We start from the raw sequence: 21,265 nt of genomic DNA, 5'->3' as shown, positions 1-21,265 counted from the left end.
GGAAGGGGGCGTGGCCTGTGCTGGCCTTGGGGGCGGGGCGTGGGGCGATGGAGGGCACTGGGGGGACCTTACAGCCCACCCCCATTGCGGGCTGGGTGCCCACCGTGCTCAGCTGCACTGGGCTCATGTGTGACCTCGGGCACCAGCAGGGCTGGGGTACCAGAGCTGTCTGTGCAACCTGTGCCCGTGTGTTCCTACTGCCTTGTGGGAGCTGACGACCAGCAGAGGGGATTCAGCTTCATAATACGGCTGGATATAATCCTTCATGTTCAAGATCTTGACAGTTGGATAAGATAGTCATTGCGGCATGGCCAGCACTGGGGAAGGGAAGTAGGCATGAGAGGGCAGGGCTTTGCCTTGCCTTGCCTTGCCTTGCCTTGCCTTCCTTTGCCTTGCCTTGCCTTCCTTTGCCTTGCCTTGCCCTTCTTTGCTGCCTGGCCTCCTTTGCTGCCTTCCTTTGCTTGCTTGCCTTCCTTGCCTTGCCTTGCCTTGCCTTCCTTTGCCTTGCCTTGCCTTCCTTTGCCTTGCCTCGTCTTGCACTGCCCTTCTCCAGAGCCCAGACCCCACTCTCTCTCACTCCCAATCCCCCCCACAACCAGCAGGACCCAGCCCAGGTCACCCCCCCTGCAGCCTCCCGTTGCCCCCCATGCCCACACAGCATCACCACCGCAGCCTTGAAACAAATCCCAACTTTATTTCCAACGAGTACACAGACCACGCGGGACGGGGATGTGCTACACCGCGACGCCGACCTCCCCGCGCTGCCTTCCCCCCAACCCCACACCAATGGGCGGAGGGCAAATCCCACACCGATGTTCCATGGGTTTTCCCTTCCATGCCCGGGATGGAGGCAGCTGAGGGCTTTTGTATGGGGAAACGAGCCATATGTGAACGCGGCCGCATTACTCTTTGTTGATGTATTAAGAATTCCTGTTGTAAAAGATATGAGTCATTAAAAAACTTCTTACAAACCATGGCAGCGCTCAGCAGAAATTCGGCATCACAATGACCAAGACAAAGGGGTGGGGGTATTTACACGGCCCGGGAACACCACAAGCGGGGCCGGCCCCGGGCGCTCCATCCCACAGCCAACCGGAGCTAGAAAAAGAGTATGAAAAGGTAGAAAACCCAAAACACACTTGAAACGGGCTAGAAAGATTCTCAGAAAGGTACCTAAAGACTATTGCCCTCTTGGGTAGACGTGGTTTGGGGCTGATGGGGATGTGGCTTAGTGGGTGTGGCGGTGACGGGTTGGCGGTTGGGCTTAATGATCTTAGAGGTCTTTTCTAACCTCAATGATTCTATGATTTTATGGGGTTAATGCGGAGCCCAGAGTACCTTATGGGATCCCAGTGCTACTGTTGGGTGTGGAGCACTGGAGTGTCCTAGGGGCTCCTGGCAAGTCATGTCCTCACAAGCATCCAACAGCCCCATAAGGAGGCATTTTTCCCCCAAAATTCTAATGCTGGGTGATGCTGGACCTGGGGATGAGCCCTCACCCTGGCACAGGGCTGTGCGTAAACACAGCATCAGGCACTGTGGGAGCGGGGTGCTCTGGGCATCATCATCCTGGCACTCTCCCATTGCTCCAGAGGAATGGGCATGAGGATGGGCAGGAAGAGCCGGGCAGGGAGCAGGAAGAGGCACAGACGTGTGGGACAAAGGGACGGACCTAGGAAAAAGAGGCCAGCGCTGTTCTTGGAGTCTGCGGCCGTGTCCGGAGGTGCTGCAGGGGTTGGCTTTGCCATTGGCATCGCCTCCAGCATCACCTCCCGCAGCATCTCCTGCCGGCCCGTGGTGTCAGACAGAACAGAAAACCTGCAGCGGGCGAGCAGAGACCAAACCCCATGCACTACAACCAAAAGCCATCACAGAGCGCGAAGCAGCGAGCACAACACCACTCACCACGGGGCGAAGCCACCAGGCACAAGACGGGGAGCGGGGAATGGGAAAGCACGAGACCCAACACTGAGTAACATCACAGCCAGCTACAGCTATAGATCCGGCAGCTTAAATAAAAACTACACTTGGAAAGGAACCAACAACATCATTCCAAGAAGGTTACGCACATCCTTAGCGGTTACTTCTGCTCAGCACCACTCTGGTGCTTTAAATATGGAACAATCAAACGATTTTGTGAGCTGAAAAGTGACACAAATTTATTCTTTACATGAATATTCTTTTTTTTTTTCTTTTTTTTTTTTTTCTTTTTTTTCTTTCTAGGCAACTCTACAGACTTCAGATCTTTTGCCTCGCAATGTGGATCATCTTATATCCCCCAAAGGCAGCCAGATTCTTTAAACATGCACATCTCTGTAGCTTCCAGGCCGTATATTTTACTTATTTTTTTGTTTAAATTCTGTGGACTAGCAGGTCGTCCCCATTCCTAAAAACTCTACATGAGTGTTCAGGGTGGCCTGAGTGCCTGTCAGGCTCCTTGAGGCTTTACAGGATCACGCAGAAGAACTTCTTCTCTCTAAAGGGGTTTTCTGAGGCCGGGACGGGGGTCAATAGGGGATCCTCCTTGGCGTGAGCTTCGCAGTATGCCATCAGGTCTGCCGCTGCCTTGGACACCTGCAGAGAAGGAGCCGTGTGTTGGGGACAGATGGCATGGGGGACATCCTGCCTTGGGGATGGGACATTTCCTGTGGATGGAACACACTGCCTTGGGGATGGGACATCTCATCTTCTGGATGGGACATCCAGCTTTGGGGATGGGATATCCTACCTTGAATCACAGAACTGTAGAATCAGAGAATCGCTGAGGTTGGAAAAGACCACTAAGATCATCTAGTCCAACCACTGACCCATCACCACCATGCCTATTAAGCCATGTCCCTAAGCCATTCCACCATAGTGATAGAACACCCCACTGTGGGGATGGAACATCCCATCTCATGGGAACTTCTCCAGGAAATCACCTCCCACGGCTAACGAGATGACCATGGATTGGCCATGGGGCCATTGGGACAGCTGTCCTTCATACCCACCATATTCTGCCACCACATCTGATGGCTCCTGCAATATAATTCTGACCAGCACCTACCCTCACAACATCCCTCTATGTGCCCAATGGGTCCCCGGCTCCATCACCTTTATCCTGTCGATGTTGGCCTCCATCTTCAGCTGCTCCACCAGCTTGCGTGCCTGTGCTATGCTTGCGGTGTTGTTGCTGGCCATCGGCACGCCGGGCACACCCCGGTCAGGCAGCAGGCAGGAGCGGGGATGGGGGCTCAGCACAGAGCCTGGAATCCCTGAAATCCCAAAAAGCAGTTTGGTGGGGCTGTATCTGGGGCGTGGAGGTATTAGAGCTGGGCCATATGAGTATGGGTGTGAGGGGAAGAGATGCAGACCAGCATTAGCTTTGCATTTGGGCAAGGGCTGAAAGCCACCATCCTCTGTGGATGTCACTGCTGGAATGGAGATTCCCTATTAGCAACACTGAGGGGATGCTGGGGCATTACAAGAAAGGCTGCAGTGCAACAAAGCAGAAGGAAACAGGTGAGCTCAAGGTCTGCCCCTGCCTCCCCCAGCCACATGCCTCTGGACCAGTGGCTTTTGGGATAGCCGGGGGTGTTTGGGGTGGCCGTAGGTGTTGCAGGGTGGCTGTGCAGAGCTGCTTCGCTCCATCCCTGCTACCAGGATGCCAAACAGGATGCAGGAGTTTCCTATTGCTCAAGATTTCCACCCCAGATGAATGAGGGATGATCAGCGTGGCCATGCCAGCTCCACAGTGGATGTTTTTCCATATACCCTATATAACCCTATATACCCTATATACCCTATATAACCTATATGCCATATAACGTATATACCACATACAGCCTACATGCTCTACTCTCTGGCAGCCCCAGCCAAGCTCCCAGCACCACCCTCCCTCCCAGCACCCAGTGCTCAGTGTGGGCAGCATTGCTTTACCAAACCTGGGTCTCACTGGTGCTGGCTGTCCTTAGGGCAACAGCTGCTCCGCTTCGGTGTTGGACACCTTTACAGAGAGAGGGAAATGGAGAGAAATTAGAAACCAAGCTGCTCAGATGGCTGCAGTGATACCTTTGATTCTGATCCCAGGGAGGGCGCAGGGCTTCCTTCCGCCTCCCAGCAGTTCCTGGGGACAGACCACAGTGACACTCAGCGTGTGGTGAGACTTTTCAGCACAGGAAGAGGTTTCAGGTCAGCAGGCAAATATCTGGGCTGCTGGCAAGCGGGGCCCTGGCTGCTTCCCAGCAGAACCAGCAGGAACTCCCCAAGCTCTCTTTTCCCTAAGGGCTCTGTACCTCGTGCCAGCAGTGGCACAGAGCGATGGGCTCAATGGCACCGCATGGGGACAGCGATGCTGCCGCGCATCTGCAGCGCAGTGCGTCTGGATAATAGGATTCCTGTCTTACAGACTGCAGGTTAATGAGTAAGGATGGTGTTCGATTTCCATGCTAATTATGTTTATGCTGTACAGTACCTGGATATTGTCTCTTTCAGGCTCTGGGCTGTGATTACAGCTCAGGCTCTTGGGTTGATTTGATGCCTGGGCACTGTGCAGAGGGGCTGTGGGCTATTTACTGCACAGCACTGCAGAATTTCTTCTCTGTAGGAGCTGACAGGTGTTGGCACAGCTGCCCAGCAGTGCTGGGCTCACCATGCCTGGAGGTGCTCCAGCGCCGTGGGGATGTGGCACTGAGGGACGTGGGCAGTGGGCACAGTGGGGTGGGCTGGGGTTGGGCTTGGGGATCTTAGAGGTCTTTTCCAACCTGAATGATTCCATGATTCTGCATTTTGCAAAGCTGCTGGTGTCCCAAGCAGGGATGCTGCTGCCTTTGAGATGCAACCCAGTGCAAAATGTGCTGTCAGACAGCCCATTCTGCAGTGAAAGTCACCAATTTAAGGTATTCAAACTCAATACTCGCCATTAAAGTGCTGTGTTTTGAGCACTGTTATTGCCCAATGCCCAATGTGGCACTGAAATCACCAAACGGCAGCTCATAGGTCAGAGGCACAACAGCAAAGTAAGAAAGAAATTAAAGGGTGAAAATGAGCCTGTTTCCATTGGAACAGTTTTGTTATCATGCCAGTAGCAGACAGGCACAAGGTGTGACAAGTTGGGGGCCAGCCCTGATGCCATCAGTGTGTCCATACCCAGGGTCTGGTGCCAACCCTGTTCTGAGCTCCCATCACTGGAATGGAGGGGGCAGAGAACTCACTGCCCCTTGTTCATTGCAGGAGAGTTGAACCAGATGACCTTTACATGTCCATTCTAACTCAAATGATCCTATGATTCCATGACCTGAGCCCTGTGTGGCCCTATTTCACCCCAAGAGCAGCACTGGTATCAAATGATGTGCATCGCATGGGCTGAGGCACAAGAGGGAGCTTCCCAGTGAGTTCTGTCCTCCAAAACTGGAGCATAGAGGGAGGTTCCCAGTGAGTTTTCTCCTCTGAAATCAATGCATGGAATGAAGAGCATCACTGTTGGATGTGGCTCCGTAGGGAGCAATGCTCTGGTCCACCCATCTGTGACCACAAAGTCAAAACCTCCTCTATAGGGCACATATGGAGGTGATGGAACAGGATAGCAGTGCATCCCATCCCAGGCAGCTCAGGAGAAGCAGAGCACAGGGCTGAATGCAGACATGAACCAGAGCATGGGGCAGACCCACCCCGAGCATTTTGGGAGCCCTGCTCAGGAGCCTTCCCTTTCACCTTTGTGGATCCCATGGGTGGTACATGGAAGTAAGAATCTCAGGCTGTTATTTTCTCACACGTGCCCTAAAAGTCAAAAAGAGAAGGGAAACTGAAAGCAACCTCAACTTCCTTTTATTCTCTTTTTTTCTTTCTTTAATTGTTTTCTTAAGAGATGATGAGGGTGAAAGGACATTTCCCAGAGCAGGAGGGAGCCCCCAGGAGCTGCTGCCCTTCCAGCAGCCAGGAAAAGGAAACACACTGTGTTTGGGGGAGGAAAAACAGCAAAGCATAAATCATGGAATCATAGAACCACGGAACCGCAGGATGGCTTGGGATGGAAGGAACCCTAAAGACCACCCCGTTCCCACCTCTGCAAGCAGCCGTTGGCCTCTATCCTATAAGGGGATGTAAAGACAGTCCAAAAGAGATAACAAACGCTCTCTGCTGCTGGCGTTTTATTTTCATGCTTGTGTTTTATTGTTATGCAGCTGGCCAGGGAAGAGAACACGCAGCTTTGGAAACTTCCTACAAACATTGACGCTGCCCGGAAAAAACAGCAGTGCCCCAGCTGCAAAGCAGCAGCTTCTCCTGGCCCTGCCCCAACATGACATGTGTCCCATCAGGGGACATCTTCACATGGGTCACACTCCTGGATTTCTCCCCCCTGGGTCCCTCACAGCATTGGGGAAGTGGTGGTTGAGGCTGAGAGCTGCATCGCCCACCCCTCTCAGTCGGGCAGCCTCTTATTTTAGGGGAGATTTAAACTGGACGTGAGGAAAGGGTGTTTGCAATAAGGGAGGTGAGGCACTGGCACAGGTTGCCCTGAGAGATGGTCAGGCTGGATGGGGCTGGGGGGGGGCCCTGCTCACTGCAGAGGAGTGGGGCCAGATGGTCTTTAAGAGTCCCTTCCAACCCAGACCAGACTATGAGCCTCTTTTCCATGGCAGAAGTTCTGCTGTGGGGCAGACCCTGAGTCACTGTTTTACTCCAGCATTATCCAGTGCATCCCACAGCCTGGCCACTGCCTGAGCTGGGGGTTTCTGGCCTATCTGGTTTTCTTTGGGAACAAGAGACATCAGAACCCCTCATTTCAAAGCTTCATTTCTACCATGGGGATACCACTAGAAAACTTATATCACTCATTCATTAGAGTAGACATCACATCAGTGAGTTCTTGGTCCTTTCACTTCTTGACGCCATCACCTAAAGAACTCAAGCTGACCTTAAAATACATTCAGCTTGCTCAGAAATCCCAGCTTCCAACTTGTCCCACAGCTCTCAAGTACTTCCCAGAATCAAGACACAGGCATTAATGGGAGCTGCAAAGCAGGGCTTGAAATGAGGGCACAGACCTGGGGTGCCACGACACAAACTTGTTCCTTTTTACATCACCTTTTGGCCCAGAGAAGCCCTGCTGTGCTGTGGGAGCCTTGCTGCTGTCTCCAATGACTTCACCCAAATCAAACCTTTATTGGAGTTTTATTTTAAGTAACAGCCACACGGAACCTAATAAACCCTTCCAGCCGCTGGGAATTGCCCCGAGGGTTGCATCAGCACAGAAACAACCCCATTAACCATCCCTTTAGCTTCAGACCCCTCCGGAATTACCTTAGACTGCTTTAATTAGGTATTCACGCTACGAAAGAATGAATTAATTAGTGATAAGCACCTGAACCACATTACTCATAAGGAACTATTTCAAGCTTCAAATACATCAAACAGGTCACACTCTATCCTCTACGGTGGAGCAAAGCCCCAGTACTGCTGAGCCCTGCTCCTCCCCCCATCCCTGCTCCATCACTATCAAGGTAGGAGGCAGGGAGATGGTTTTCCCTTCTTTCCCCTTTGTTTTCTTGCTCCTTCTCTTTCTTCTCTCTTATTTTTTAAGCATCCCCAGCACTGCAAGCAGGTGCATTTAAGACCCACCACACAAGCAACCCTTGGATGTAGCTGAGATTTGCTCCATTTTGTGTATAAGCTGTGGGGTAAATCTCTCCTTGGCTAACCTGCAAATGCAAGATAGCTGCTGCAGAGTTTGCTGATGGCAGATCCTAAGCAGCAAGAGGAGGATCGCCATGGAACACGGGTGATTGTAGCAGGCTTCCAATTGAGGGTGGAAGAAAGGAAAACAGGAAAAATAAATCCCCGTGCTTTTATAATCCGTGATGCTGAAAAATGCTCGATGGCACTGAAACCCAAGGAGTACACAGAGCTGTTTCCCATGGACAACTGGTGTTGCAAATGGGGTCAGCGGGGCTGGTGAGCCTGAAGTAGGTGGGCCGCTGCTGCTGCTCCTTGTCTGACCCACATTGCCTCCGTTCCACAGCACTTCTGCTGCTGGGCTCTGCTTGCTGCAGCCTCCAGCAAAAGCAGAAAGTGATTGCAGGGCAGCCTGCACACCTGGGCCCCTTCTGATGCAAGCAGCGGGCTCAGCTGGGGCAGCGGTTGCTGGGGCAAAGGTTTTGGGTCTCAGCACATCCATCAGCCCCAAGATGCAGCATCTCAGTTTTTCCCCCAGTCCCTGCAGCAGCCCATTTTCCCCTTGAAATGCACACAAAGCATTTTCTCCTTTGTTGAAACCCAGGTTTTCTCACAGTGTTATTGACAATAATCTGCCGGAAACGCCGAGCCGCCGCCGCCGCGTTCCTGCCACACTTCCTGCTGAGTCAATGCGCTGCATGTGACACCAAACATCATTCTTGCTGCGTCGTGAAGTGACACATACTTAGCAAACACTGTTATTGCGCAGACAGAAGAAGAAAACCACCCAAGAGCTACTTGCTGGGGCGGTGGTTTCACATTTGCAATACAAAGCATTGAAAAAAAAAAAAAGGAAAGGGAAAATGCAAAGCCAAAGAATATATGTGAAACTCTGAGCAAAGCAGAGCAAGGAGGCATTTCCCACACAGCTCACCCTTTCATCTGTCACTCCTCCATCTGTCATCCATCGTTCCCTCCATCATCCATCCACATCTCCATCCTTGCCCCCATCATCCATCCATCCATCCATCCATCCATCCATCCATCCATTCATCTCTCTGTCATCCCTCCATCCTTCCATTTGTCCATCATCCATCCCTCCCTCCGTCCATCCATCCGTCCCTCCCTCCATCTCTCCATCCATCCATCCATCCATCCATCCATCCATCCATCCATCCATCCCTCCATCCATCTCTCCATCCCTCCATCCATCCCTCCATCTATCCATCCCCTATCTCTCCATCCATCCCTCCATCATCCATCCATCCATCCATCCATCCATCCATCCATCCATCCATCCATCCATCCCCTATCTCTCAATCCATCTACCCGTCCCTCCCCCCCTCCCTCCTTCCTTACTTCCATCCCTCCATCCCACCCTGCAGTGGGGATGAAGACATATGATGAATGCGCAGCAGGATGGGACCCCCAGCTCTCACCCTGGCCTTTCTGCACACCCCACATCCATCAGTTATTCCACTCCATGCCCACTCCCATCTCTTTAACCACTCAGAACAACCTGCAGCCACTGCATTTCAGCTTTTCCTTCCCACTGGCTCCTCATCACCCGCCTTGCTGCTGCTCCCTGTATCGCTGCCAGCCTGAGCTGCAGAAACCACTGAAGCCAGCTGCTCTTTTGCAAGCTGGGCTTCATCTATGTGTAGGATGGAGGAGCAGCATCCCTTCCCAGCCAGACTAAGTTTTGCAGCCATTAACGGGAGCATTTACACAAGGCTCAGATGTAGGCTCAAAACCCATCAGCTTGTCCCTTGTTTGCTGTCTGTGCCTCCTGGGGGTGGCTGCGTTCCCCCTCCGGCATCAGCCAGGAAGCAGCAGACATGGATCCAACCCCCGGTGAGGACGCCAGGCTGAGCAGCAATTATATTAAATCAGCTGATAAATAATGCAACGTATTTTGATGGTACCAGCACTGCGAGCACCGCACAAACACCATCACAGTATTAAAAATACAATGGATGGAGCACAAACAGGCCAGCACTGAATAACTGGACATAAAGCCCTTTGGAAATGCTGTCCTTGGGGCAGCTTGGAGCACAGGTCCTGAGGCCAACAGCTCTTCATAGGTCCTACCCAGGCCATGGGCTCACATAAGACCCTGTCGATGCTCAAACCTTCCCAGCAGAAGAGCTCCTCCAGGTGCAGACGCAGTCCTAGAGCTGAGTAGTTTTTACATGTTGTGGAGGGCTGATGTCCCCAAAGGACCCAAACAAAGGGGTAGATGCCCCCAGAACGCATGTAGAGCTGTGTGGAGAAGACTTGGACAGGTTTCCCTGTGCCACAAAAGGAAAGCGGCTGTTGGTATGATCCTGAAACCTCATGGACTCACAGTGGGTGGACCAGAAAACTCCAGCCTGAATCAGTGAATCATAGAAACACTGAATATTCTGCACCGGAAGGGACACCCTTGAGGTCCGTTCCAATTCAGTCCATTTTATGATTCTAGGAAAACGAAGGGGCAGATCCTTGGGCAGCTCTTCCCACAGCCAGCTGCTCTTGGGCCAACACATCCCAGCCTGGCAGAAGCCAAAATCTCAGTTGGAGTTCCTTGCCGCAGCACAGCATCCCAGCACCACCATCATTCACCCTTTGGCCTGACATCCATTTACAAACCAGCACAATCCTTCCACAGAATCATTCATGTTGGAAAAGACCTCTGAGATCTCCAAACCCAAGCTCAGGCCACCCCTCCATGCCCACTGACCATGTATCTCAGTGCCACATCTCCATGTTTCTTGCAGACAGTGACCCCACCTCTTTCTCTCCCCATCCAGCCCCAGTCAAAACGGATCAAAGCCAAGAGCCAATGTTAACCATAAAACAAGGCACGATGTGTCAGCAGAGCATCCTGCAGAGCCAAAGCCTCCATCTAAACAGTGTGACTGTGGGGTGGGTTTTGCATGGCTAATGGGACCCCAGGAGGGAGCACGGACATCCCAAAGTGTGTGTGTGTGTGTGTGGAGCCAATGTGACCATGAGAGGCTGCAGTCACAGAAGCACCCGGCATAGTGCTGTGTGAGAGATGCTGCGTGGAGGTGGTGAGAGGTTCCATGAGATAAGAAGGAAGAGAAGGAAATGTCATGAGTTGCACTGCCAAGCAGCTACAGAGGGAACCTGCTCACCTGATGGACTCTGTGCAGCTCCTGGTGCATTCAGGGCATGCTTCAGGACTCCCCAGAGCTGCTCAAAGGCAATTCCCAAGGTAACCCCCTTGGACAGACACCACTACCCAGCTCAAAATCCAGGTACGGAGAATGCCTCCCATTGCTTTGTGCCTCGGGGGGCTCAGATGTGCTGGTGTTCCTCCAAGAGGACCCAGGAAGGTTTGGAAACAGTGATGCAATGATCCCAGAGGATGGGAAAGCACCCAGACCCTACAGTGCCATGGGGCCTGGGTACCAACCTCCAGCATCCTATCCTGCACCTCGCTTCTCTCCTTCTTGCTGCAGCCAATTCCCTACAAAACCACCATAAATGTGGCTGAACCTCTCACTTCTGATAGAGAATGGCCTAAGAAGCACAATACTCCAACACTGCCATGGACACCCTGCCTGCCCTTGGGGCCCCATGTCTATGGGTTGAGCCATGGGCCATTGGTTGGGGCATGGGACATGAGTTGAGACATGGGTTGGGCATTGGGCAAGGGATATTGCGTGGGATATGGGACGTGGGTTGGAACACGGGATATTGGTTGGGACACGGGACATGGTTTGGGACATGAGGACTGATGCAACTGCAGAATCTGTCCCTATTCCCACCACTGAAGAAGCACAGCTTTCCCAACACAGCAGCACTGACACGACAGCGCTGACAAGCCCTATAATTAGTGCCATGAATCCATCCGGGCGCTGTCAGCGTGTTCCCCAACGTGCCAGCCAGGGAAGCGCCCGCACCGAGGAGCTGATCCCATTCTTCAACTCCAGGCACATCTCCCTTGAGCAGAACTGCTCATGGCTCATCTCCCTGCAAGGCTCCAGCCCTCAGCTTTGCAGTGATGGAGCTTTGCAGCCCCAGGAGGGAGGATGCTGCAGCAGGAGCGGTGCAGGGCAGCGTGCAGGGGATGAGGCAGCAGCACAGCAGGGTCTGCCAGGAGCTGCAGTGGGAATATCCTGTGCTGGGATGGGTTATTTTTCCCCATTGCTTGTGTTGCATGGCATTCATTGCTCAGGATGCTTGATGAGCTCTGAAGGCACAGGGAGCCGGGTTATAACCTCTCGTACAGACCCAGGAAGAGCAGCTCCCGGGGAGCATTGCAGAAGGCACAGAGCTAACTTTCCTTCCCATGCGAGGAGGGCACTAAGCCTGTTAAATCGAGACAGCAGCTCAGCTCAAGGAGCTGATCCTCTGAGCACAGTGTGCTGCCTCAAACCATGCACAGGCACCGCGGTGCTGCTCCTTCCCCAGCTGAAGCACAGCCAGACCGGCATCAGTGCCCCCACGCACACGGCTGGGGGTGGAGGGGGCCCCTCACGGTGCCCTTTAAACCCAGCGTGGCTGCCACTCCCTGCATCTCACCCAGCTGCTGCTGCCCAAGAGCTGTCAGCGCTGTAACCAACACGCGGCAAGGTGGGGAGGTGTAAGGTCTGGTGTAAGGTTTGGTGCGATGCCATTCCAGGGCTATTTTCTTTTTGTTATTTTTTTTTTCCCCACTCAGTATGTGGAGAAAACAATTTTGGCTGCACGAAATGGAGGAGATGCGTTATTTCAGACCTCATCCTTTGCACATGTAGCTCACACGGGGACACTCTGCATTGCACCCCATGGCCCAGGCTGCAGCATCCCGCTGCCTCCCCAGCCATCCCACCCGCTGCCGCCCAGAGGGATGAAACAGTCAGGAAAGAAGCTGAGAAGCAAGAAAATGACCCCCACAGCCCGGTTCCTTTGCTCTCCTCTCCCACTTGTGCGTGCCCTGAGCACACGCTCTGATCCCACTCCAGGCACAAGGAGACGTCCTGCTGAGCACCGACACAACTCATGCCAAAAATGATGCTTTTCCCACGGCCATTCCCTGATTCCTAACCCCAAAATGGAGATGGGAAGGCCCAGATATGACCCCTTGTGGGAACCACTGTGGGATTGGGCTCCATAGCCTCCCAGCAGAGCTGATGGGGCCAGGCAGCATTTGTAGGGCTGCGGGTTGGGTGCCGCCTCTCCAGTCCCAATTGCTATGGAAACTGCGTGCGCGGCGCTGCCTTCCCTCCTCCCATGACTCACGGGTTTTCAAAGGGAGAAGTGGTGCCTCGGCCGCTGCTGTTTTGAGGCCAAAGCAGCAAAATCCAGGCGGGTGCATCTGTGGGGCTGGATGGAAGGCAGCGCCGTGCTGTGCCAAGTTGGCAACGTCGCCACGCACTGAGCTCCAGCGTTGGGTGGTGGAGGTGTTGGCTGGGTTGGGGATGGGCAACAATCCTCAACAATTGGGTTTCTCCAGCATCTCTACCCGCATTGCTCTGGGATGCCATACCCTGACCCCAAAGAGCACAATGCCAGCCCCTGGGGCTGGGGATCCAGATGGAACTGAGATTGCCATGCTTGTGTCACAGGTGGCAGCTGGCAGCATGCTGCTGGTAAGCAAGCAAAGGGATAGAAATGGCAAGAAAAGCCCTAAAATGGGTGTGAAGGGAACAGCCTGAGCCCATAGGCCACGGTATGGGGTGGGAAAACAACGCCCAGAGCACCTCTGAGCATCCTCCCAGAGAAAGACTTCACCCCGGGGCTTTCCTGGCAATAATTAATTGAGTCATATTTCAATCCAGCCAGAGGCCATATGGCAGAAAAGAGGATTAGCATCGCAGGCTCCAGCTGCATGGAGGGAAATCCAGTTAGAAGGAAAAATCCCCCGTGCTTGGGCCCAGCCTGGTGCCAAGGGGACATGCCCCGGCCCTGGGCAGTGCAATGGGGATCTGGGGTCTGTCCAGTGGGAAACAAACAATAGGGCAAACCCACAAGCACTGCACACAAGGGTACAATGACAGGGGATAATGCTGCCCTACATTCCCACCCCATTACCATTGGGGCAGCACACCCTGAGTTTGTCAGGGACTCATTAGCAATAAGTGGGGAGCTAAAATTCAAGTTTTTCCTTCATTATAAATCCATTTTCCTGCACGAAGGCTGAAGTTTGGGGCTGGATTCCTCTCCCTCTGGAACGCGGAACCTCGGACCATTTTTATGATTCCATTCTATGATTCCCCAGTCCCTGGGCACAGCAGGGAGCTGCCTGGGCACACGGTGCCTTTGCCATGGTTACTTTTCCTTAGACCTCTCAGAGCTGTGCTGCTTCCTGCTGCATGGCCACCACGGGGAAAATCCGAACTCCCATTGAAATCCCAGCCATTGAGAGAACGGGGGTGGTGGGGTGGGGCAGCAGGTGGGGATGGGGCGCCCCAAGTACCCCCTCCCTAAGCCACGGTGGGGGCAGATCCATCCCAGCAAGAGAGATTTGGGGCAGGGAAAGCCCTTTGCAGGGGGTGGGAGAGGGAGAGAAAAAATAAAAAGGAGAACACTACGTCTCATTCATCCCGAGAAAAAGCCGTTCATGTGATGGCAAATCAGTTGATTAAGTGAGGATCAGCCCCCGTAGAGCTTTGCTGGGGGCTGAGCGCCGGGGCAGGCACCATCCCTGCAGCACCCATTGGTGTTGGGGCTATGGGCGGTGCAGGGTGTCGGGGTCCCCATGGGGTAAGCAGCAAAGGCAGTGACGGGGTGATGCAAGCCGGGGGCTGGGGTGACAGGATCGCCTTTGGAGGGGTAATAAGCAGGGAGCGCTTTGGGGCCCGAGGGATGCTGCTGCCATGGGATCGCCCCGATGCGCGCTGTTCGTGCGCGCCCGGCGCCCCCCAGCCCCGCTCCCATCGCCCCCCCGGCTCTCCCCGTACCTGCGGGCGGTGCTGCCCCGGCTCTCCCCGCGGGGCGGCGGCGGTCGGACGGACGGACGGAGGGATGGATGGAGGGATGGATGGAGAAGGGATGCGGGCTGGAGGCAGAGGGGCGGTCAGCAGCAGCCCGGAGCGGCGAGTCCCCACCCAGCTTTGTCTGCGCTCATCCCTCTGCCTACAGGAAGCGGCTCGGCCCCGACTTCCTCCTCCTCCTCCTCCTCCTCCCGCTGCTGCTGCTCTCCCTCCTGTCCCCTCCCCTTCTCCTCACCCCGAGCCCCCTCTCCTCCCCGATCCCCGTTTTCTGCAGCCCTGGGCCTGCCCTTCTCCAGCCTCCTGCCCCACCTCCCTCCCCCTGCCCCACACCAACCCCACTGTGCGCCCACCCCGCTCCCTGCAGCCCCATCACACAACCACATCCTTCCCCCAAACCACCCCTGCAACCCATCCCACCTTCCTGCATCCCCATAACACTCCCTGCATCCCCTCACACCCCCTTCGTCCCTGACACACCCCTGCACCTTATCACACACCCACACCTTATCACATCCCTTTCCCTGCCATCACCCCCTTTTGAAACCCCATCACACCACATTCTGCACCCCACCAACCTCCAGCCCTTCCCTCTATTGCCCCCACACCTCCCTGGATCCCCTCTTTCCCCCCTCCGAGGGCTCCTCAGCCCCCCCAAGCCCTTTCCAACCCCTTAAGTCCCACACCAGCCCCTACTTGTACCTCCAGCAATTCCTTATTTTACATACTTTTTTTTAGTATTTAAGCCCTGATTCCCAGATTTTAGGATTAGGATCTGTTTTAGGGTTTGGGGAGCTGGTCGGCTTCTTTAGAAGATCATTCATTCCCTCCATCCACACCCCAAAATGACCTCCAACACCCTGGATGTGGGTTCACCTCAGGTGCCTCGGGCTGAGTTTTGGGATGCACTTGATGAGCTCTCTTGTTAAACCCACAACCCCCGTTATTAACCCATAACCCCTGTTATTAAACCCATAACCCCCATTATTAATCCATAACCCTCTTTATCAAACCCATAACAGGGTAGTGGGTTTCACATAGTCTCCCCATGCACATTTCCTGGAAGGAGAGGCAATGAGCTGCGGGAAAACGGGCTTCTCCATTTCCACAGTGATGCCCCATGGCTGATTGCTGAGGTTGAATAACCACTGGTCAAGGCTGGGGCTGCCCCCAGCAGCACCCAATGGTGCCCCCCAGCAGGAGACCCCAATGAGAAGCACCCAAGCAGCAAAGCTAAACTAGCACTGCCGCGGCGTTTTTGCCTTTTTAAAGTGCGTTTCTTTTCTCTTGGCTTCCAAATGGTTCACATTCCAAGCGCTTCTAAGTTGGATGTTGGGTGGGAATCATTATTTTTTTTTAACTTGGAATCAGCTTTTCCCTATGGCTGATTGTGGTTGTAACCAGTTCCACGCCGACCCACTCGGCTGGGTTTGATGCACGCAGTTATTGCCATCCCTCCTGCCAGGGAGGTGGCATTTGCACGTCGTCAAGCTGCTGATCTCAAATCCTCAGCCAGCCGGGCTGCCAGAATGATGACAGGAGATGCCAAGTCTGGAATGGAGGCAACTGGAGACGGAATGTGAGCTGCTCTGTGACAGCAAGAACTTGTGGAAGTGTCAAACTGGCAGCTGGGACGTGAGAGCATCCCAAAGAGTGCGCTGGTGTGAGGCTGCATGGGGCGGAAATGGGAAGAGCCCTCTCCATAGGGTTGTGAAGGAGCGATAGGGAAAAGCTGTCAGATGTCATAGAATCACAGGATCACAGAATGGCCTGGGTTGCAAAGGCCCACAAGGCACACAGCAAAGGTCACTGCTTCAAAACCACGTCGCTCCAAGATTCCCTATGCATTCAGCTGCAATTTTTGGCTTTTTCATTTTGCAACACGGCCACTCGCCCTCCCATAGGAAGATCCTTTCACAGAAAGGACGATTCAGTCTGCACAGACAACAAGGCTCCTTATTGCTGAAGGACCAGCGGTACCAAAGGCCACCAACCCCCGTCCCATCCCAGGCATGTGCAGCATGAACAGCATCTCTGTATCCTGCAGCCTGTGTTTGGGGCTGGGGGATCTGCCAGCACCGCTGAGCAGTGCTGAGCCATCAGTTATACATTTATGCCCCTGCGAGGGCTGGGTATGAGCACAGAGGATCCTCCTGCCCACCCCATCCCACCCTGGGATGCGTGTCAGAGCCGTGCCCTGCCCATAAGGCCCCAAAACCGAGTGGGAGATTCCTTTGGATCACAGAACCACAGAAGGGCTTTGGGTCGGAAGGGACCTCCATGGGCCTCCTCTGATCACACACAGCATCACCGTGCTGCTGAACGCAGCTCTGCTCTGCTTTATTGGGCCCGATCGCCCCCGTCCCCAACAACGTCTTCTTAGAAAATAAGGTTGTGCTTATTTATAAAACAATATATATATTTTATATATATATATATATAAGAAAACTTTCCAGTTTAAAAAAAAAAAAAAAAAAGAAAGAAAAAAAGGTGGTATATCAAAATAGGGTAAAACTTTGGCTGTCGATGGCTAAACTCTTATTAAAAATAGCAATGAAGAAGGCATTGTGCTGTGCACATCACATTGCACCCCTGGTACCGGCGGCCTTACACCTCCTGGGCACACAGCAGCACCGTCACCCCAGCAGAGCTCTTGGATCCATAAGGGCTGAAGGATGCACTGAGGGCTCCCAATGCAGCTGCACACCACGTTGTCCTCAATAGGAAGGTCCGTTTTCTCCCCTGGGTGCTTTGGAATACAAATGATTGTCCGTATGCTTCGTCGGAGAGAGGCGTATCCTTTGCATAAAAGGTGGTTGGGGATAGATGAAAATGGGTCTATAAGATCCAGGCATATATAAACATACGTACTTGGATATATTTATATATGTGACTCCTACGTATCGGGAAGCACTATTGTGGCACTGTTACAGACGACGTTCTCCGCTCTCCTTTGCCTTTTTGTGCTATTTTTGGTTTCTGGATGTGTTTTTGTACAACAAAGCTCCACGAAGCCCCCGAGCAGCACTGCTCAGGAGCCGGGCTCCAGCGCTGCTCCCCATGCACAGACAGCCCTGGTGCTTATTGCTTAATTCTCACTTCCCATTACTGGCTTTGGGTATTTACATCTCTTTGGCTTGACTTGGACGCAGCAGTCTGGCCTTTCCTTCCCAGCAGGCAATGCCAAGGACAGGGGTCGGGGTGGGGGAGAATCCCCATTTTGCCACTGGGAAACCAGGGGTTGGCTTTGGCTGGATGAGCGCCTTGAGCTTCTCCGAGGTGAAATGAGATTCACGCACACACATCAACTTCCAGAGGCGGAAGGATGCTGAGGAACCCATCCCCATCCCCCAGCCCTGCTCTGAGCTCAGCCGTCCCCATGGTGGGGAGGGTTGGGTAGACACACTGGGGCTCGGTGGGGCCCGGACCCCCCTGGGCAGCAGCCAGTGCTGTCCCCAGCGCCTTCAGACGACGAACTCAGGGACTTCATCGTGGGTGAGGTCCAGTGAGAAGTATTTGGCTGGTCCGTTGGCGGGGAAACCCTCCTGGATGTTGAGGCACTGCCGGGCCAGGCAGCCGTTGCAGTAGAGGCCGTCGTCGCCCAGGCCGTGGCTGCAGCCGAAGGTGAAGCTCTGCGCCGTGTCCTGGCACAGGTCTGCCAGCTGCAGGAAGTCCTTCTGGTAGAGCCGGATGTCGTCCAGGCTCAGGCTGTGCCGATCCGTCGACGTTTTGGGTTTCCTGCACGCCGTCTGTGTGAGGGAAGGGGGTCAGCGGTGTGGGGGGACATGAAACACCACTGGGAGCAGGGAGAGGGGTGAGGAGCATCACTGGACCCACCTGGGGTAAGGAGTCGGTGCTGCCCACGGAGCTTCACCACCGTCTCTGAGGAGCTGGAGGTGGAGGAGCTGAGCTCCTTTACGATCAGCCCTGTGTGGGATCACAGAATCATTCAGGTTGGAAAAGAGCTCTGAGACCCCCAGCCCAACCCCAGCCCATCCCACTGTGCCCACTGCTCACGTCCCTCAGTGCCAACATCCCCGCTCTGGAGCACCTCTGGGGATGGTGAGCCCAGCACTGCTGGGCAGCTGTGCCCAGTCAGGTTGGATATCCAAGAGAGGCAGAGGAGGGCACACCAAAATGACACCCAAAGCCAAATTATTCCCACCGTCTCCATCTGTACCTTTGTCCCCATGTGTCCCCAGATGTCTCCCACCACTCTCTGCCTGTTGACCTTTTGTGGTCATCCATGCCTTCTTGCAGGAGTTTCCTGCATGGATTTGTGCTTCCCTTCCATAAGCATCACCCAAAAAAGTTCAAGTGACTCTTCCCCTGAAAAAACCTGCAAATTCCCCAACATCTTTACAGTCCTATCAGGTTGAATACGCCTCACCTCCACTCCCAGCCATGGGACAAACAGATTTTCCCTGCACACCAAAGGAATACCCAGGCTAATTTTGGTCTGCCCAGCACTGCATCACACAGGATGGAGGAGGAAATGCAGGAGCAGAGGTGAAGGGGAGGATCAGGATGGATGTCAGGCCCTGCACCAGAGGGGAGGCGGGCATGGAACAGGTTCCCGAAAGCACTGAGCTTGCCGGAGTTCAAGAACCATTTGGACCAGGCTCTCAGACATAAGGTCTGATCTTTGGGTGTTCCAGGTGTGGAGCTTGGAGCAGGACCCCACAACCCTTAGGGATCCCTTCCGACTTGGGATATTCTGTGATTCTAATGGAGCGTGGCATTACCTGAGTGCCCGTTGAACTTGCGTGACAGCAGCATGTCCTCGGTGATGTACACACACATGTCGGGGCTCACCTCCAGTGCCAGCTCGCCCGCTCTCTCCAGCTCCCGAGGGTCATCCACCAGCATCTCAATCTCTAACAGCGCAGGAGGGATGGGCACGGTCACCTCCATGCCACACTCCCACCAAGCCCACCAGTACCCAACTTACACACCCTGGGTCTCTCACCGTCATCCTGCAGATCCTCCCAGCCTGTCCTTGCCCACTCTCCACGCCGAGGTGTGGGAGCTGCCGTGGCTGGTCATGGAGCTGCAGGTCTTCAGCTTGCGGTGGACACCAGCATCCTCAGGTCCCATATCCCGGGGTTTGGGGTCAGCCTCAATGCCCGAGGTGTGGGAGCTGCTGTGGCTGTGGTTGGAGTGCCGGGAACAGGCGCTTGTGCCGGATGCTGCCGGCGCCTGGCTCCCACTGGCCCGCGAGCGCTTCTCCAGCTGATCCCATGTCCAGGTCCAGCGGATGTCGCTGGATGTACGACTCACGGTACTGCTTCTTCTCTGTCAGGATGGACACATAGTATACATGGCACCCAGGTAGCTCCAGAACCCAGGGACAATGATCCAAACACAGCTGGTGGTACACTGGGAAGCTGGCCCTGCCTAGATGGGCATTTGGAGGCTGCTGGGGGTGGGTGAGGAGCTTTGGGCCTGCTGGGCTCTGTGCTGTGTCCTTCCTCCAGTGGAGGAGGAAAGTGAGAAGAAGGAACAGGAGGAGGAAGAGGAGAAAGAAGAAGAGGAGGAGGAAGAGAAGGAGGAAGAAAAAAAGGATGAGCTGGAGGAAGAGGAGGAATAAGACAAGGTAGAGGAAGAGAAGGAGGAGGACAAAGAGAAAGAAGAGGAAGAGGAAGAGGAAGAGGAAGAGGAGGAGGAGGAGGAGGAATTGGATATAAAAGGGTGAAAGACAAGGAAGAGAATAAGGACTAAGAGAAAGAAAAAGAAGAAGAGAAGTAAGAGGAAAAGAAGGAAGAGAAAAGAAAAAGAGGAGTAAGAGGAAGAAGAGGAGGAACAGGAGGAAGAAGGAAAGGGGGGAGGAATTGGAAGAAAAGGAGGAAGACAACAAGGAGAAGGAGGAGGTAAAGACAAAGATAAAAAGGAGGAGGAGAAAGAGAGAAAGAAGAGGAAGTGAAGTAGTAGGAGGAGGAGATCTTATGGTTGTGCAAGGGCTTTCTGAGCCTGGAGAAGGGATGAGGGCACTGGGAACATTGCACTGACACACTGAGACCCTCAGGGACCACAGCAGGGCATGTAACCATTCCTGGGGGTTTGCAGGCATCCACCACAGCCAGGGGAACAGTTCTGATGGGGCAGAATCAGAACAAGACCACCATGGGAACCCGCAGGGCAGCTCCATGTCCACACACAAGCAGATTTGGGAACATTGGGCACTTACCGCTCATTCTCTCAGCCTGCGGACCTGTCGCAGCACGGGCTGCAGGTTCATGTACAGCCGGTGGCTGCTGCTCAGCAGCTGCAGGAGGTGTCGGGAGCGCAGTGGGCAGCCCGTGTAGTAGATGAGCTTCCTGGCTGAGGCAGCCCGTCAGGAAGGATCTCAAACTTCTTGCCCTGTGCAGGAGATGGGGAAGCTCAGCCCCTCCAGAGCAGCACACCACAAACCAGCCCTGCTGTGTGTGGCTCCACACTCACCACAAACACCAGTTTGCCCACGTTGGTCCAGGGGAAGTCATAGAGCAGCTGCTTCTCCTCATCCAGGTTCTGTAAGCAGATATAGAGGGTGGTGACGGCACTGGAACAGGTTGCCCAGGAGGCTTGTGGATGCCCCATCCTGCAGGCATTCAAGGCCAGCTGGATGTGGCTCTGGGCAGCCTGGGCTGCTGGTTGGTGACCTGCACACAGCAGGGGTTGGAGCTGGATGAGCACTGTGGGCCTTTGCA

General features: G+C 54.1%; 2 protein-coding genes across 3 annotated transcripts in view; both read right to left on the bottom strand.

Annotated features, from left to right (window-relative positions):
• Positions 1 to 673: 673 nt before the first annotated feature.
• On the bottom strand, positions 674 to 14,765 carry GNG2 (G protein subunit gamma 2). Of its 2 annotated transcripts, none has more exons than XM_015865974.2 (4): positions 14,547 to 14,765; positions 3,919 to 3,985; positions 3,094 to 3,254; positions 674 to 2,574 (listed from the first exon to the last, which is right to left on the bottom strand). In XM_015865974.2, exons 3-4 carry the CDS (start codon positions 3,178 to 3,180, stop codon positions 2,446 to 2,448), a joined length of 216 nt encoding a protein of 71 aa, XP_015721460.1. In that variant the 5' UTR covers positions 3,181 to 3,254; positions 3,919 to 3,985; positions 14,547 to 14,765; the 3' UTR covers positions 674 to 2,445. The 2 variants fall into 2 exon arrangements, with proteins under 2 accessions (XP_015721460.1, XP_015721459.1); XM_015865973.2 differs by having other exon boundaries at positions 3,924 to 3,985.
• A 2,929-nt stretch (positions 14,766 to 17,694) lies between these two features.
• Positions 17,695 to 21,265, bottom strand: part of FRMD6 (FERM domain containing 6) — a 15,274-nt gene continuing 11,703 nt past the window's right edge. The window contains 10 exon segments of the mRNA XM_015865978.2: positions 17,695 to 18,325; positions 18,414 to 18,432; positions 18,434 to 18,503; positions 19,322 to 19,453; positions 19,546 to 19,565; positions 19,567 to 19,814; positions 19,816 to 19,871; positions 20,760 to 20,900; positions 20,903 to 20,936; positions 21,018 to 21,086. Coding sequence (XP_015721464.1) covers positions 18,041 to 18,325; positions 18,414 to 18,432; positions 18,434 to 18,503; positions 19,322 to 19,453; positions 19,546 to 19,565; positions 19,567 to 19,814; positions 19,816 to 19,871; positions 20,760 to 20,900; positions 20,903 to 20,936; positions 21,018 to 21,086 — 1,074 coding nt within the window. The 3' untranslated portion in view covers positions 17,695 to 18,040.

The sequence above is a fragment of the Coturnix japonica genome, chromosome 5 (assembly GCF_001577835.2).
Source record: "Coturnix japonica isolate 7356 chromosome 5, Coturnix japonica 2.1, whole genome shotgun sequence".
In the NCBI taxonomy this organism is placed as follows: domain Eukaryota; kingdom Metazoa; phylum Chordata; class Aves; order Galliformes; family Phasianidae; genus Coturnix; species Coturnix japonica.
This window is presented reverse-complemented; position numbering and strand designations above follow the sequence as displayed.

Excerpts from the sequence above, each read along its gene's own strand:
- GNG2 (XM_015865974.2), bottom strand. The coding sequence starts at position 3,180 with ATGGCCAGCAACAACACCGCAAGCATAGCACAGGCACGCAAGCTGGTG. Across the intron at positions 2,575-3,093 it reads CCAACATCGACAGGATAAAG|GTGTCCAAGGCAGCGGCAGA; the intron begins GTGATGGAGCCG and ends CCTTCTCTGCAG.